Below are 17,399 nucleotides of genomic sequence, written 5' to 3'. Positions count from 1 at the left end.
GACCACCATATAAAGAACAAGAAGAAGATACTGTGATCTATTTTTTTTTTTTTTTTCACGTATTCCTCATTTTTGAGTTCTAACGACATCTGCAAGATGGAAACAGCACCCTAGGGACTCCAGTCTGTGCCTAAATGCGTGCTCGTTCACGTCGGTTCGTAGGGCACGTTGAAGTGGACGTGCTTTCTGCGTCACTTGCGCGCCGCCTGGCTGTCGATGCATTTCTTTTCCTGAAAGCCTAAACATAGATGTTTCGATTTCACGTGAGTATCGTGCCCCGAAAACCTTTGAACCCCTTTCCTAAAAGTCATGTTGGGTTATTTTACACAGAGCTAGTAGTAGTTACACACTGTGTGTGATTTATCTTCTGACTGCTGTCTATTGTTTACGCGACTGCTAAATGCAATGCGGTTGGCGGCCTTCGAAGCAGCCCCATAGCCTGGTGACATGAGCAGGAGGGAATGTGAGCGCTCCCCTGCAGTGGTGACAAGGCTGAACTCAATATTTCACATTAATCTCAGTTATAAAAGGCCAGTCGGTGCTGTATATTTGCTGAGCCCTGTCGGTGTCTGTTAGTTTCAGGGCAACAGTTTTCCAACGATGTGGGATCTGCGTGATGTAACGTCAGCACTAGCAATATGGCTAACAGATTCTTTCGGCACAGTGAGGGTCGTGGAAAAGTAACGTTAGTCCTGCGTTGCATTTTATTCACTTAGTTGTTTTAGAGGGAACCTAGTAAGTGGAACATTCAGTGTTAGTCGAATGTTTATTTCTCGAGTTCGTTTACTCTGCTATGATATTTTTCTCGAGATACCATGCTCGGTCATCTCGGATTTAGCCAACTAGTATGTTAAGGCTAACTGGCTACTGTGTTAAAGTAATGGCAAAAGGGAAGAGAGAGAAGGAAAAAACGTTAACTTATCAATGATTATTAGACCAGTGTTAAGTTTTTCTTCAACTCAATTTTCATCTTTTAAAATTAATTTAGCAAGTACGTTAAAAAATAATGTACAGTGCAATTTTGCAGTGAAAGCACGTTTAAGAGCTTAGCTGGCCGTTCACATTTGAATAAACCTTAAAGAAAGGTTATAAATAGGACCCACGTTGGCAAATAGCTAATATACAGTTACATCACCTATGAGATAACTTACATCATCTATGAGATAACTAACTCATCAGTTAACGTGCCTTAAGTCTAGGTTTTCTAAGGTTACTGATGATGTGTGCAGATAAAAAAGGCATCGTTCATAAAGTGTCCTGGCAGTTCGTCATAGTGGTTAAGTTACATAAAGATTTTTATAATAATTTTATGAGAAATTGCTTCGAAATATAAGATCAAAGTTGATATCAGTAACCTTTGCACATTCAGAGAACATCCACTGTTCAGTTTGTGAAGTTGGGAAGCACTGAGCATGTTTCTTGGAAGACATTAAACCTTTTGCACAGCAGATATTTTGATATTTGGTTGCAGAAAAAGCAAATATGCCTCAAATATCTTACTGGGACATGCTAAGCATGACGATTGATATTGTATCTCAGCTGAAGAATGTCCACTACCAATCACCCATTTGCACGTGCATTCCCTTTGAATTGGATGAGAAATTGTGTCCAAACCTTGAACTCGTAGCGCATGTTTTCTGTTGATGTTTTTGTTGTATTTGCAGTTATCACAGATTTACATGTAGGCCATTCATGATATCTACTTTGGACGATGGACGATATATTGTCCCAGAAATTATTTCGATAGATGATAAAATTGACATTTTAAGACCGTTTTATTTTATTGGTCACTGATTATTTGACTATATAGTGAGTTATGTTATCGGGGAGCATGTGCCATTTATATTTGCATACTGTTGGGCATAGGTACCTGTAATAGTCAACTACTGGGAAGGTCCATCTCCCTCTCCAGCTGTGGTTTTTGCTCCAGGCTCTAAAAACAGGACAGGATGATTATGTTTTAGATGAACCTTTAGGTTAGTTGTATTGCCACTTATGTTGCCACTGTTTATAAACAATATCCACATTTTGGCTTGTTCTCCACTCTCGTTAGGCTTAAGACCAAATATTTCCCACAACGGAGCAGTGGAATTCAGCTTTGAAACCAAGTTCATTTGTACAATAATTTGCTTATCTCCACTTTTTCACCACATCTGCATGTCTTGCCTCCTTCCTAACTTCCACTCAATCGATTCTGGCTGCCTTTGCAGTCCCTGGATGAAGACTTCACGTTGGAGGAGGAAGACGAGGGATTGGTAGAAGAGGAAGATGAAATTGATCAGTTCAATGATGACACCTTTGGAGCTGGGGCCATCAGTGAGTTGGGCATAAAATTTATTTGAAACATGTTTACACTAAGCTACTATACTTGAGGGCATGTGAAATTAATGCGTCAGTGCTCATTTTTAATTAGTCACACTGTGAGGTGTTTTAAGTTTTAGTTTGAAGAAGGTCGAATGACAGAATGCATACTCTTACTTTATTAAAAAAAATAAAATTAAATACTTCTAAACAGAACAGATTTTCCAATTTCAAAAATGTCCAGTCAGCATAAACAGTGTAGTTGATGAGTTATAGGATTTTTTTTCACCCAAAAATGTCAAAATGGCATGGTTCCTCCACCAACTACAACCATTAAAATAATCAATAACCAATATGTAATTCCAAAAATGCACAAAATACATAACCCTACCTATTGACGAGATGACACAAACTGTGATTCCAGGAAATGTAAATAAGTCAGTGTCTCCATCATTGATGATGAAGACAATTGTGTCTTGTCTGTAGGTGAAAATACCTTTTATACAATTTATCAAAGTTTTTATGGTCTAAGCCATAAAAAGGAATCTGTCTGTAGAATATGTCTGAGATTTCAGCAGAGATTAACTGAATGGCTGTCATATAAAAAATTACATTGTTCTGGCTTCTCTTTTCTAGATGACGACTGGCAGGAGGAGCACAAACGCCTCGCTGAGCTTGATGAGCGGGATGGGTTAGGAGTGGGGCTAGGGATGGGAGGAGAATCAGATTTGGGAGCTAATGAGGACTCTTCCTCAACCTGTCTCCCTTCCTCTGCGGGCCATGTCCCCCTACCATGTTTGCTCAGTTCAATCAACTTTTCCTCATCTTCTTCTGGACTGCCTCCTCCTGGTGAGTCATGTAGTGAAAAAGACTGAGTTGACTAAAAGAACCCTGTTAATTTCTCTGAGAGATTGTTTTATTAGACAGTATTGTACACTGTCACCTCACAGCAAGAAGGTTTGGGGTTTGAATCCTGTTAAAACCTGAGGCAGTTCTGTGTGGAGTTTGCATGTTCTCCCTGTTTCTGCTTTCCTCCCACAGTCTAAAGACATGCAGTTTAGGGTTAAGCGTCCGTAGGTGGGAATGTGAGTGTTTGTATGTCCCTGTGTGTATTAGTTCTGTGATAGACTGGTGATCTGTCCAGGGTGTACCCCCTCTCACCCATTGTCAGCTGGGATTGGCTCCAGCCCCCTTGTGACCCTGGATTTACCTGGATTAGCTGTAGGGATGGTTTGCAGTGTTCTGTATTTTTGTGGTCATTTTCAGCTTTTAGTATGATCTATATTCCAACCGTCCATTATAAATACTGTTTATGCTGTCGTGGAGCATAGAAGGGGGATCATCCACATTAATTTATTAAAATGGTATGAGATTAAAAGTAGGGTTAGCAATAGGCCAAGATACTCGGCAGAATTGCTGCCCATAGATTTTTTTTTTTTCTTCACTGGTTGTTTTAGTTATATATTTAGGTCAATAATATACCTATTATTAAATCCAAAGATATAAATGTGATTTCAGATGTGGAAGATCGAGGAGGGGATGGTGAACTGGCTGAGTCCCTGGCCAGGTTCATCCTGGAGGCTGACCCAGCCGTTGCTGGGGTTGGTGCAGCTGAGAGGCCAGGTCCATCCCCCAGTTCCTCAGGATCCAGCCTGTCTACTCAGCAGCTGGATCGATCCAGAGTCCAGCCCCAGCCCTCTTCCATCCCACATCCTACTCAGTCAAACCAGGAACCCCAGCAACAGCTGCCTCCTGTGCGCTCCACTTCAGGTGAAGTGTGTGTATGGTGTATCGTTGGGTTTTTAATAAATAAATGGATTTCGTCATTGTCATTGATGTATGTCATTATAGTAGAGTACAGTGCTGTCTAATATCAAATACCATAAATAACCATAGAGCGAGTCATTTCTACCTTCTGGTAATTCCAACAGACTTCAAACACACTTTGCAGCAGGGTGTTGTTTGTTCTGCGTCTGATGCCGCAAAACCAAACCTATTCCAATTTACGGACGACACTGTGCCTTTCTTGGGAACGAGTTTTTCCCTGCTTGCTGACATGTTGTTTGTGTATCGCTAATATGGCAAACGTGCAGGGGGAGGGGCTGAGCCCAGAGGGGAGCGTCGGCAGATGTTAAAGAGAAAACGGAGTCGATGTAAACTATACATTTGAGTTAATCGATAAAATTGGTTTATAACCCGGCCCTACCCTGTTGTAATAAATTCATGTTCATTTCAGATTCCAGTTTATGTCAAGAAAGGAATACTTGAAGCTTCTGTGTGTCACAGAACTTTGTTGTACTATTTGTACACAAATACTTCAACATCCAGTGTAAAAAATAAAAAGAGACTAGCACAGACTTTCTTATGGTTGAGAATGTATCATGCAAGATAGGAAGAAAATAAATGTTAATGTCCTTCCTCGTGTTGACTGACTCACCTGTGTAATTACAGCTGAACCCAAAATATTCCCATCCAAGGACTCTGCTGTCCTTAGGCCACTCCCCCTCTGTTTCAGCTCTGTGGTCTGCCTGTTCAACCATGAACCTATATTCTGAGTAACCTTTGGTGGAGTTTGCTGTTCACTGTTTGGTCGTTTTGTTGTCATTGGTTTTACTTTGCTATGGAGTGATTTGATTTGAAATGCACAAACCAGATTTAGCAAGTGAAGTTTGTTTAATGAGGAAAAACCTTGGGGAGATATACTTCAGTAACAATAGCTGATTTTCAGCTACTTTGTGACAACGTGGTTTATGCATTTTCCCTGTTTTCATGAGATCTGCTGTTTTCTGCTCTACTTTGCACTACTCCAGGCCTTCCTCCGGGCCCGACTCCCTCATCTATGCTCAGCTACCAGCAGCAGCAGCAGCAGCACCTGTTACGCAGAAGGACAGCTCCTATGGGCCAGGTTGTTTTATTTTAAAATTTTTTTTATTCTGGCTGTTTTTGTATACTGTCGTGTATATCTGTGACTTTAAAGGTTTGTAAACATCACCTTCTATTTATTACATGTCAAGTAATGCTGTTACACAGTTGACAGAAGAAGCTTGCTTATAAGAAGCTTATATGTTAAATGTTTTGAGGCATTTATAATACACAACTTTAAAGAACATATGACAAGTGTTAATTTTTTTTAAAATTCATAATTAATTTGCCTTGAAAATACATTTTAGTTTTACATGGCAAACTGGCAGAAATTATGAAAAAAGAATGTCAGTTTGAATCGTCTTTTCCAAGACTGCACCACATGAACTAGGCAGAAGGGGAACTTGAACTTGGCTAATAATTGCTGGTAGTGGTTATTGAGCGGTTGCGTTTTACTATTTGCAATTTTCTGGTGTTTTTTTTTTTTTGGTTGCTTTTTTGTAATTTTTCTATTATGCTTAATACCATTACTTGCGGGATGCCTCAAACTTTTCAGACTATAATTTTATTATTTGTTCGACCAGACCAAACTATTAGCTATTGGCTAACTCACCAAGACATCTGACCTGTTCTTCACTCAATTGTCCTGCCACCACTGTTTGATTTCTCTCCTGTGCCTGTTCTTTCTTATTCTTGGCTGGATGTGGTTATATGGTTGTGGTCTGTTGTATATTTGTGAAAAGACATTTTCAAGTTCATCGGTTTCATGGTCTGTTGTCTATGATTGTTCAGATGCTAGCTTGTTTACCTCATGTTACATCATGGTTTTCTGATGTGGAAGTAAAATTTTTCAGAAAAACATCTTCTGCCAGTCCAGTGAATATTAAATTACTTTTTTTACCAAAATCATAAGTACAATTTCTCCTATGCTCTGATGAAATGAGTACTTCAACCTGTCATACGCTCTTTAAGGGTATGCGACAATTTGGTAATGAGCAGTTTTTCATCTTTCGCAAGAATATGCCATGATTTTTCCCGTCTGGAAATCCACTTGGACTTATTTTAATGACATTAAAACAAGAAATTAGATTTTGTATAAATGGTACTGCAGTAACATTTATATAACTTCATTAGGGTAAAGTCATTTTATTTTAAATTTGATTTCCATCATTTTTTTTCTCTTAGATGAACCCTAACAGCATCTGGGAGAACAGCATGGGTTTTGGGCCAGTCAGTGTTACCCCAGGACTGGTTACACACATGGAGGTAAGGGACACTCACTCGTCACACTAGACATCTGTATCCAGTTTCAGCTTTTCCTCTGCATGTATGATCATGGCAATCTTGTCAGGCAATAGACTTTACAGGGCATAACTAAAAATAGGTTAAAATGGCCATAACAAGACATTTAACCAATAGACAGTGTTTACCTTTAATTTTGCGTTTTAGCCACTCACTTCTGCATTGCATAATGGCAACAGTCCAAATCCATATACCAGTTAGCATAAGATATTGCAGATAGAGACAATAACCGAAATAATTCAGCATGAAGACTCAGTATATTATTATTATTATTATTATTATTATTATTATTTTTTTTTTTATAAAGACTATTGCTACTCAGTCACTGTATATCTGTCCTCACTAAACAGGCATTTGTATGAACAGATATACAAGAGAAACAAACTTAAAAGTACACAGATATTACTATAATATTCTCTTGCACTGTATCTAAAGTATGGTGTCTATTACTGTAAGGACACAACAAAGACATTTCTCCAAATTCTGTATGGTGGACTATGGTAGTGTGGTAATGACTTAACCAAGCTGTTAAGTTTGGACATCTGTATTTTTCTTACTTTATTTACCGTGTTTTTGCTCTTCAGGATAGTCCGCTAATGTCTATAATTAAAGAGGTGGGCCTTCCTAAACGACCTCCTCAGGGTAGAAACGATGAAGGCCGGGATTTGTCAGAGCGGGTTCCACCTCCACGCTCTTCTTCCCCTGTCATTGGCTCCCCTCCAGTTAGGGTCGTGCCCATTGGGACCCCTCCCAAACAGCCGATGAGTCATGCTCTGAATCATCAGGTGAGGAGCAAACTGTGGATCTCACTCTACATTGTGTCCTCTGTCATTCCCTTTTCACCGTTTATAAGGAGAAAATGAACTGCAAATCTGATGTATATTGTTGAATGTCAATCTGAAATATCTAAAGATATTGGTGAAAAATTTTCAAATGTCATTAATATAGTTCCTACCATAGTGGTACTTTTACCACTAGAAGTCCTAACGCAAGATATTTTTCAAGCTTTTACTTGGGGCTTAACAAACTTTGTAGTTACAGCAATGATATTCCTTTTGAAAGTTAGAAAATAATACAGTATGTGGTGTTGGTAGCCCCATCATAGTGTTTTTGGTGCTCTCAGTAGTTGCAGTAACTACCCTGAAGCCTCTTGTTGTGATATTGCTTAACATGTAGTCAGCTTTTCTCTGTGTGCACATCTGTGTCTGTGTAGATCCACCATCCTACAGCGGTTCATGTGAGAGCCCCAGTCCAGCACAGATACCATTCTCCTTTCCCTGAGCGTCTGTCACCCAACACACTCCTCAATATAGCTGTGAGTGCTTCCTTTCGACCATCCTCTCCTCAGTTATTCAGCTATCCTAGGAGCTCTTTTTTACGTTTTATGGTACAACATAGGTTAACAAATGAGTGTTTCTCTATTCCCTTTTGAACTAGATCAGGAACAGCTTGAACATTAGGTGTGCAGATTTTGTCTGTGATTGATTTTGTATTTTTGGCACTAGATGTCCTGATTTGCTGCTGTTTTACACCCAAAATCCTCTACTAAAGTATTTTGTCTCTGATATACACTCCCCTCCATACGTGTTGGAACAGTGAGGCCAATTCCTTTATTTTTGCTGTAGACTGAAAACGTTTGGGTTTCACATCAAAATGAGACAAGAGATCAACATTTCAGCTTTTATTTCCTGGTATTTACATATGGATCTGATACTCAGCCTAGAAGATTAGATTATTTGTAATGGAACATGACATTTTTAGGTGAGCAAAAGTATTGGAACACATAGACTTAAAATAGATTAAAGTGAATAAGACTTGAGATTTAGTTGGAAATCTTTTGCTTGCATCAAGCCTGTGACCCATGGACATCACCAGACTTTTGCATTCTTCTTTTGTGATGCTTTTCTAGGCTTTCGCTACAGCCTCTTTCAGTTATTGTTTGTTTTGGGGGTGTTACTCCCTTCAGTCTCCTCTTTAGCAGGTAAAATGCAGACTCCATAGGGTTTAGAGAACCTCAGTTCCCCCCGCATGCTGATCTCTTGGTCAGATCTTTTGTCTCATATTCATCTTTTGATGTCAAACACAAATGTTTTCAGTCTACAGCAAAAAGCTGTAATCAAATCTACAAAAATAAAGGAATTAGCCTCACTGTTCTGGGAATGTAAATCACACGTATGATATTATGGGCGAAGCCTTCATGTCAATGAGGTTATTTTACTTTTACACACTTTTACCTTTTAGAAAAGGCCAGTGTAGCTATTTGTCCATTTCCAGCTATTATGCTAAGTTACAATAGCTGGTAGCTGCTGGTAGTTCCATATTTAGTGTACAGACATGAGAGGCATCAGTATTCCCAGGTAAGTTTCTGTGAACAAATAAGTATTTTCCAAAAGGTTGAATGTTTTCTTTAAATAAGGAGTGGATATGAGAAAAACCAACCAACCTTCATTTTCATGATGTTGGTGATGTTTCGTGTTTTTTGTGTTCAGAATGCTCCACTGTGTCGTGGTCCGTTTCGTCCTGGAGTTCCAGTTCTCTCTCAGATTCAGCGGGCTCAGATGCTCAACTCTCAGGTTAGCACTCCACACACAGCGTGCACACACAGCACACTGTCATTTTAGATTGGTAGGGTTCTTGTAACATCTACTACCTTGTGAATAAAACAATTACTAATTCATCTTGAGAAATTAATACGCAAGACTAAAATAATTGTAAATTATTTGAAATAATTCACAAAACAAATACAGCACTGGAAATTAAGCTGAATTTTTTTTTTTTTTTTTAAACAACTGGAGTACCTTGACTTACCAGTCAGTTTTACATTTTGTGTTTGTTCGAGACATTTTGGGTCAGTGTTAGATTAAGCAATTTGTGTGGGCATGATGCAAGTGCATCGGTAGAGCACCTGTGAATGGATTTATTTTGGAAATAAATCGTGATTCACCAGTTCTTACATGTTTGCATTGGTCTGTTTGGTTATTAAATGATTTATGCATTTATTTACCAAAGCAACAGATCCAAAAATGTGATACTGCAATGTTTTAACAGTGGACAGTGGTACAGGACGTATGAATAAAGTCCAGTTTGTGAACGGTCTTAATTTGAATTGATTGGTAAATAATCAAACTCATTGGATTGTACAGTATCAGGCCTTTGCATTGTATCACATTGGACTGCGGTGAATCAGAGTGTGTTTAATCACATTGCATTGTAATTGAGATATGAATTATATTGTAGTGCACTGGTAGTTGCTGCTGATGTATCTTTAATCTATCAGATTGCTGACAGTATACAGAGATCTGTATTGTTTCAGCCTCACACCAGAGATGTCCAGCCCAATGACTGTAGAAGGGGTGGACATAGCAAGCCCGTTTCTGGGTTTGAAGCCATATAGGAAGTAGCCCTGGACTCCAACAAACTCTGGCTCCCTTTGACTTCCACTGAAAAATCAGCGCTGATTACTATGTCACTATTGTTGCCACAGTAATTGTGGCTTTCTCATCTTTGTTTGAACACACTCTTAATATTCCTAATTTTTTTTATGTGTATTTTCTCTGTAATACAAGATAATCCATGTTGCCTTGTTCCACCCCCACGTGGGGATGATAAACAGGTTGCTTTACCCATTCACATTATGGGTTTAGGCTATCCACCGCTCCATGGTAGGAATGGATCTGCCGTGCTCTACAGGGGGCGTGTACATTCAACAAGGTTGCTGCTGATTGGCCCAGTGGCCGCCATGGGAATATTCTATTGTCCAAATATGGTACTTCTGCAAAGCAACATGGTGGCATCCATAATGGCCAAAAATGGCAACTGACTTGGCTTCGTTCACGCGGTGCGCAATGTTATGGGTGACGTCTCATTATATAGGTCCACCCCCTATACACCATCAATGGTCCAGCCCTACTAGAAAGAGTAGAAAACATTGTACAAATGCTATCTTGGCTATTAAGCTGATAGTTTGTTCTCTTTATGCAAACCTGGGAACTCTGCTCTCTCTTGCAATTCAAGAAACTGCTTCTCATAAGAATAATATGGATGGCAGCTTCTTAGTTCACCTTTTAATTCCCACACACTCCTTGCCTGCCTCTGTCTTTCTCTCTCCAGGTGGCAGGTTTTCCCCGCAGTGGTCCAGCACCTGCTTTGTTACCAGGTGGTGGAGGTTTCAGGCCATTCTTTGGGGGCCCTCCTCCTCCACATGGTCATCGTATGGGCCCGCCACCGCCTCATGGTCCCCCCAACCACACACCACCCATCCGACACAATACCACCCACCTCCACCCCCAGCACCGCCGTATGCTCACCCAGCGCATGCAGAGCCGAGGAGGGTAAGCGCACGTGCACAATACATATTTGACTGACTTCATGCTATTATTATTTAAATTTAGAATTAAATTTGTATTTAATCAAAGAACTAAAACTTACAGCACTTTAATGCTGGTCGGTCACACCTGTAGCACAAAACCTAAGATGTTCAAAAAGGACCACTGGATCATGCCCTCTTTTAGTTTTCTTTTTTCCTCTCTCTTTACATCCCTGTAGGGACCGTAGCAGGACTGGAGGGGACCGGCGCAGCAGAGACCCCTATAGCAACCTGATGACCCAGAAGGAGAAGGAATGGGTAACCAAGATCCAAATGATGCAGCTCCAAAGTACTGACCCTTACCTGGATGACTACTACTATCAGGTCGGTTTTTGATAGAGTTATCACATCCGCTGTGCTCATGTATTGAGCTGAGATTATATGGCTTTTTAATGGTTTGCCCTATTTTAGTTGTTTTTTTGTGTGTGTGTGTTTGTTTTTTTTTGTTTGTTTTTTTTTTTTTGTTATTGCGCTTGATGTATTCTATTATATTTTTATTATATCGTCACCTTAAAATAATGGCCTATGTCATTTTTGGACAAAGTGAGATCTTCATGATGCTCGCCACCTCTTGTAAAATTGCCTAAATCCTCAGTTGAACAGATCATGCAATTCTAATCCCATAATATAATTGCCTATGTCAGTTTCAATTTGCCCAAGTCACAAGACAGAGTGACTTAGGCAACTTTATAAGCTTTTCAAGATTGCAGCCGCTTCAAAAAGAAATTCCTCCTAGCTAGTGAAGTTATTGCCATAATACAGAACCCAGACTCCATTGACAAGATTCACTGTAATATAGGCTAGGCTATAAATGTTGCATAGTTATTTACCCCTTTTAGTTAGCATTTAACCTTTTTGTGTGAAATGAATAATAAATATAATATACAGTATATCTGATTCAGTTTTTTGAAAAACTTGATAATATGATTTAGGCCATTATTTTAACAGGGTGATGATATTTAATTGTATTCTACCTTTTGTAAATACAGGTATTTGTTTTACAGTATTGCTGCTGTAGCATTTTGGAATTTCTTGAATGTGGGAATTGTGTGGAACTAATAAATGGTCATCTTATTCGATCTTATACCTGAATTTCCTTTTAAGGATTAATAAAGTTTCTCATCTTAAATAATGCTATAGTCTGAGCTGTGGTGTCAGGATGCTAACATTGCCCATCGGGCACAACACATGAAAAGCACATGACTTTGGTGGTTTTGATATAGATTTGTATAGATTCCCTAAGACCCTGATGGTTGTATCAGGGTCTTGCTGTATGAAAAATGCAGATCAGAAACAGGCTGACAAATTTCTAAACCATATTTTCACTGTCATTGGTATTTTTATACAGATTTCACTCAAAATAATCAGTCTATGCTAATTGAATTTGATCAAAGGGAAAATTACTCATTTAGGCTAAAAGTTATTTGAGAATAACGTGTGTGTGTGTGTGTGTCTGTGTATCTGTCTCCATATGTAGAACTACTATGAAAAGATGGAGAAGCGTCAGGAGAGAGAGAGAGACAGCAGCAAGAAGGAACACACCACCAAACTCATCACTCCACAGGTTGCTAAGGTCGAACACACCTACAGACCAGGTAAATCACAACAGAATACAGCAGATTGTCTGTTCTCTTCAGTATGTGACACATATGGTGTTGGAGTCTACAGGATGTTGACTTATGTTTGACAACAGTTCAGTTTGCTGGCTCTCTGGGTAAACTGACAGTCTCCAGCGTCAACAACCCCCGCAAGATGATTGATGCTGTGGTGACGACTCGCACAGATGATGAGGTCTGTTTGAATGTTGCTTTTCTTCATTTCATCAGAGGTCAATGTTGTCAAAGCCTATCTAGAAAGTCATTTTAATCTGGCAGTTCTGTCCAATGAAGCAAAGAGGCTTAAATTGGCAACCACTGGAGGTAGGATGGATTCCAACAGAACACTTCCTGAAGCTGTTTTGCAGAAACAGCAGACTACATTAACCACACTGCAGATCTCTAGAGGTAGATGAGAATGGTTAGAAAGTTTCTGAAATCCTCTGTTGCACATACATCTTATCATTTACTGGACAAAAAGGCCTAGTTGTTAGCTCACACGTGGTCAATATCATGGTATTCTGTAGGGCTTTTCTTTTCCAGTTCACATATGGGTGCTCACCAGCATCAGCAGAACTGCTGAAAGTTTGAAAACAGTAGTGTAGTGTATAGTGCTCTTGTTTATTCATTCTTTACCTGCTCTTTAGCTAATTTGTCTTCTCATCAGTTTTGAAGTCCTCTCTGCTTGTCTGTCTTTTTGTGTCTACCTCCAGGAGAAACGAGAGAAGCAGGTTTGGAATAAGAGGCGTCAGATTCTCTACACTGTGGAGAAGGTATGACCAGCATGGCTTCAGTCAAAACACAGGAAACACTCCTTAAATACATCTGTGACTCTTTTCTCTGTCCTTACATCCCTGTCCTCCAGATGTACAGTTTGCTGCTAGAAGTACAAGACTTTGAGAAACGTTATGTCCTGACACCAGAGGAAGACAGAGAGGCTCTGCTGGAGCAGCATAAAACCAACACCATGCAGCTGTGCAGCCCTCTGCGTGAGAAGGAATGGGATGACAGGTAGGAGGGAAGAATAGATGAGTGGTTGAATAAAGTTCTTTAGACATCACAGGCAAATTTCCCAAGTGATGTTTCATGCGTCAGTAATGTTTTTCAGACTAGTAACCTGCCAATAGACCATTTCACATTAAAGACGGAATTTCACTGTGTGAAGAGCAGCATTTTTTTTTTTTCACCTCCAGGTTGATTTTACCAACTTCTTGCCAGTGATGGGATCATCTCTGATCAATCACAGTGCAGCTTGTTGTAATGTCACTTAAAAACATTCACCATGGCGGACCGTCTGATTAACTTTGTTTCAGCTAATACAGCTCTAGAGGTCTTTTTACCTCAGACACATGACTAGGCACTGTTCTGGGTTGATGAGCTCCCTGAAATTGTGCCTCTGCTTCAAGTGTGGTATCAGCAGCAGCAACATCTTCTGAAACTGTCCCACAGACATCCAGAAAAGTGTAAATATCTGTGGTGCAATTAATTAATTTTTTTTGTGCTGTTTTTTTTTTTTTTTTTGGTATTATCCCTGGTGTGTATAGACCTTAGGAATTACATAAACTCCATTTGGCAGTCCTCATTCTTATGCAGTTGAAGCATAAGGGAATCACATTATTAGAAAACCTAAGATACATCCATGTACACACATTAATTCTTTTCTTCCTCCTGTTAAGAATCAGTGATGAGCAGTGTGTGATGATCATGTCAGTGAGGAAGGGCAAGAGGCTCATCTCCAGGCTCCTCCCCTTCCTGCCTGCACCCCAGGCTGCCGCCATTGTCATGGCTATTGCTCGCAACTTACCTGCCCTGGCCAAGAAGGACAAACAGGACCAGGTAATCATTTTAAGATGAGACATCGTTTTTACCCCAAAATCCAGGCTATGTGTTCTAAGGGTGGTGTCCAAGTAGTATCTATACATGTAAGATATTCCAATAAATGCTCTGAAAACATACACGATAGACATCTGCTGGTGAGACAGATTGATAAATTAGGGACACTACTATTGTCTCTGTTAAAGCTGTCCTGTTAGTTTGTTGGTTAGGTTATGTCAAAACATCCTTTAAGCAGTTTAAATCACATGGAACCATAACCAGGTTCCCTGGATGTGACTGCAAGGGGGAAAACTGACAGATGAGAGTTTGAACCATCCAAGCATTGTCCAGTCATAGCACACTTTGAATGAAAGTGACTCTATGGAAGAAACAGGTCCCAGGAAGAGCCCACTTTCAAAAGAAGAAAACTAAAAAACTGGAGGGGGGGCATTTGTTGTTAAAATGCATGTGGACAAGCTACAAGGTTTCAGGGAGACTGTCTTTTGAACAGATGACACAAATTGAGAGCTTTTTGGTCCTGTCACATTAGCTGTGTTCACAGAACAACGAAGACCAGAACACCATCCCCAGTGAGACGGTCACTGATCTGGGGTTGTTTTGATGCATCTGGAATTTGTGCATGGCACAATGAAATCAGTCACAGCTCATTCAAAGTAAATTGAGTGGAAAAGTGGGAGGAACAGCAAAGGTTCACAACTCCTGCACTTTAACCAGCAGCTGCCTTCTTTCTTATGTCTTTCCCCTCTTGTTTAGGTGCTGTGCTGGCTAGTGGAGCCAGTTTCTGCAGTGATCCAGTCATTGTCGAGCTCCACGCTTACAGACTTGCTTCAGGAGCTTCAAGGCAATGAGGGCCAACTGGCCAAAGTACTGCACAATAAGGTACAAACTGAAAACCGTGCAGACCAATGTAACAGACGTGTATGATATGATAATGTAAAGACGTATAAGACCATTTGCCATCTTGGAATAGTGAATGGTTTAAACAGTTGTTGCTACAGTTCACTGTACTAGGTATACTAGGATTGTCTAACCTCATGTTGCTCTGCACCATACAACTGCACAGTTGTCCAAAAAATGTTAGAATTGCATCAGTGAGCAACACTGTTGGACTGAGTGGCATGTTCATTAGCACAAACTGTAGTGTTTTTAGTCTTTGTAAAATCCAAATGTCCACTGTCTGTCCACTGTTTTCTAGGGCTTAGTGGTGTCCAGCTGTTTTAGGAAATGACTGTAATTTGGAAAAACACATGTATTATAAACACCACTGCGTTTGTTTCCATCTAGTTTGGTGTAACACTGTTGTATCTGATCCTGAGTGAAGGAGAGAGGATGCAAAGCTCTGACCCCAACTGTCAACTCATGGATGACAATCGATGGTAAGCTGTTCATGTATCAGCGATGTAAGCAACTTACTTGTGTTGTTAAAACGGTGCATTTCAAAACTGCTCTGTTCGTTTTGTTCCCCATGAGCCCACATTGACCCTCTCTCTCCCGTTCAGGACTGAGCTGGTGTTTTCAGTGACGAGGGAGCTGCTCAGCGTTCCCTCTTCATCGCTCTCCCCTCCCCTCTTCACCCCTCCCAATCTGTTGTCTCTTTTCTCACGCTACGTCGATCGGCAGAGGCTGGAGCTGTTACAGGATAAACTACAGTGAGTTACATCAAAACGCACGCGCAGTGACACGTTACTTAAGTTGGACAAGCCAAATGCAATTGATGACTGTAGTGGTAACAAGATGAGGTTACAGGATTTATTCAGGATACATTTTGTATTTAGCTTATATTTAGATCATGTTAGAATAAACTGCTGAGATAAATTATGAGCAACTTGAAAAAACGCTCTAATATTTTGTTCTTTTGCTGTTGACAGGACCTCTGCTTTGTCCAGGTAGAAGTTACTACATGACCACAACCCTCGTCCCCAGTCGATGCAGACATTTGTTTTTGTGTGTGTCAGAAGAGTAAATGACGAGTGTATGTGTGCTTGAAGCGATTTATGATGGATGATTTTAATCCAGAAGAATCTCTAGTCACTTTGTTTGTGTTTAGTCTTGTGTGTGTGTGTGCGTGCGTGTGTGTGTGCACTCTTGAGGAGAATCCATGATGGATTATTTTAATCCAGCAGAATGGCTTGTCACTTTTTATGTGTTTAGTCTGAGTGTGTGTGTGAGTGAATCACAGTGACAGTGAGTGAGAGATGGACACGCTGAATGACAATAAAAATGAAATCTGCATTTTTAAATATCTTGTTTACGATTATGCCTGTGATGAACCTTCAAATTAAAAAGTATTTCTATTATAAATATGTGGCCTCTGCTCTTTTCTTGTCCTTCTTTTTACAGAACCTCAACATTTTGAACGTTTCGGCCCATTCTCATATTGCTAGAACCAAAATGTGTAAAACTGAGGAGTACATATTTAGCATTATAGTCATGATAGATAGTTACAAGAAAAAGCCTGAGAACCAAGGATATTCTTTTCATTGATAAATTATCAGGTGACCCTCATGGGGCCATTTTAACTAGATTAGCCCAAATACACAATAATACTATCACAAATGTAGATTTTCTAACATTGAAAATTGTAGTGATCAGTATTATCTTATTGCCATCAATGACCTGGTCAGATTTTTACATGATTACTGTATTCTTCAGACTAATAAACTAACTAATTGTCTTGTCTCATCTATGGCACAAGATCGCTTGAGTGGTCTGGCAATATTCAGCATCAACTCTGAATTAACAAAGACAGACATCGTATGATGACTCCTCGTTTTCACGCGCTCGCTCCTTTATTTTAAAAGCCCACTCGGGACAGGAAGTCTTATCAGGTCTGCGTATCGTGCTGGTACAAACAGGTTAACGATTCACCGTATAGCTTCTCAGGACCAAAACGGAATACCGTCACGTTTTGTAAAGACTTCATCGTCCATAATCCCGATGCCCTCGACGTGATCGTAAATCTTTACCTTGACTGGTGGAGGAAAGCGGCCCGACCAGGAGAAGAGTGTGCGCCTGTTCAGTCTGCGGCTTCAGCTATAAACAACACAACGCTGCTCACATTACCGTCTTACCGTCAGCTCTCCTGTTCGACAAACAGCAAATATCCAGGCGTGGCTCCCTCACCTAAACGGGACATT

General features: G+C 40.0%; 1 protein-coding gene across 1 annotated transcript; it reads left to right on the top strand.

Moving 5' to 3' along the window:
• The first annotated feature begins 166 nt into the window (after window positions 1-166).
• Window positions 167-16,563, top strand: patl1 (PAT1 homolog 1, processing body mRNA decay factor). The gene is made up of 20 exons (XM_026303993.1): window positions 167-263; window positions 2,211-2,316; window positions 2,938-3,150; window positions 3,820-4,071; window positions 5,112-5,206; window positions 6,349-6,429; window positions 7,050-7,250; window positions 7,679-7,780; window positions 8,955-9,038; window positions 10,576-10,796; window positions 11,011-11,155; window positions 12,309-12,426; window positions 12,525-12,622; window positions 13,140-13,199; window positions 13,292-13,437; window positions 14,103-14,262; window positions 15,016-15,141; window positions 15,547-15,638; window positions 15,762-15,911; window positions 16,131-16,563. The coding sequence occupies exons 1-20, from the start codon at window positions 249-251 to the stop codon at window positions 16,150-16,152; spliced, it is 2,487 nt and encodes an 828-aa protein (XP_026159778.1). The 5' UTR covers window positions 167-248; the 3' UTR covers window positions 16,153-16,563.
• The last annotated feature ends 836 nt before the right edge of the window (window positions 16,564-17,399 follow it).

This window comes from Mastacembelus armatus, chromosome 1, assembly GCF_900324485.2.
Source record: "Mastacembelus armatus chromosome 1, fMasArm1.2, whole genome shotgun sequence".
Lineage (NCBI taxonomy): Eukaryota > Metazoa > Chordata > Actinopteri > Synbranchiformes > Mastacembelidae > Mastacembelus > Mastacembelus armatus.
The sequence above is the reverse complement of the archived record's forward strand: the minus strand, read 5'-3'. Positions and strand labels throughout refer to the sequence as shown.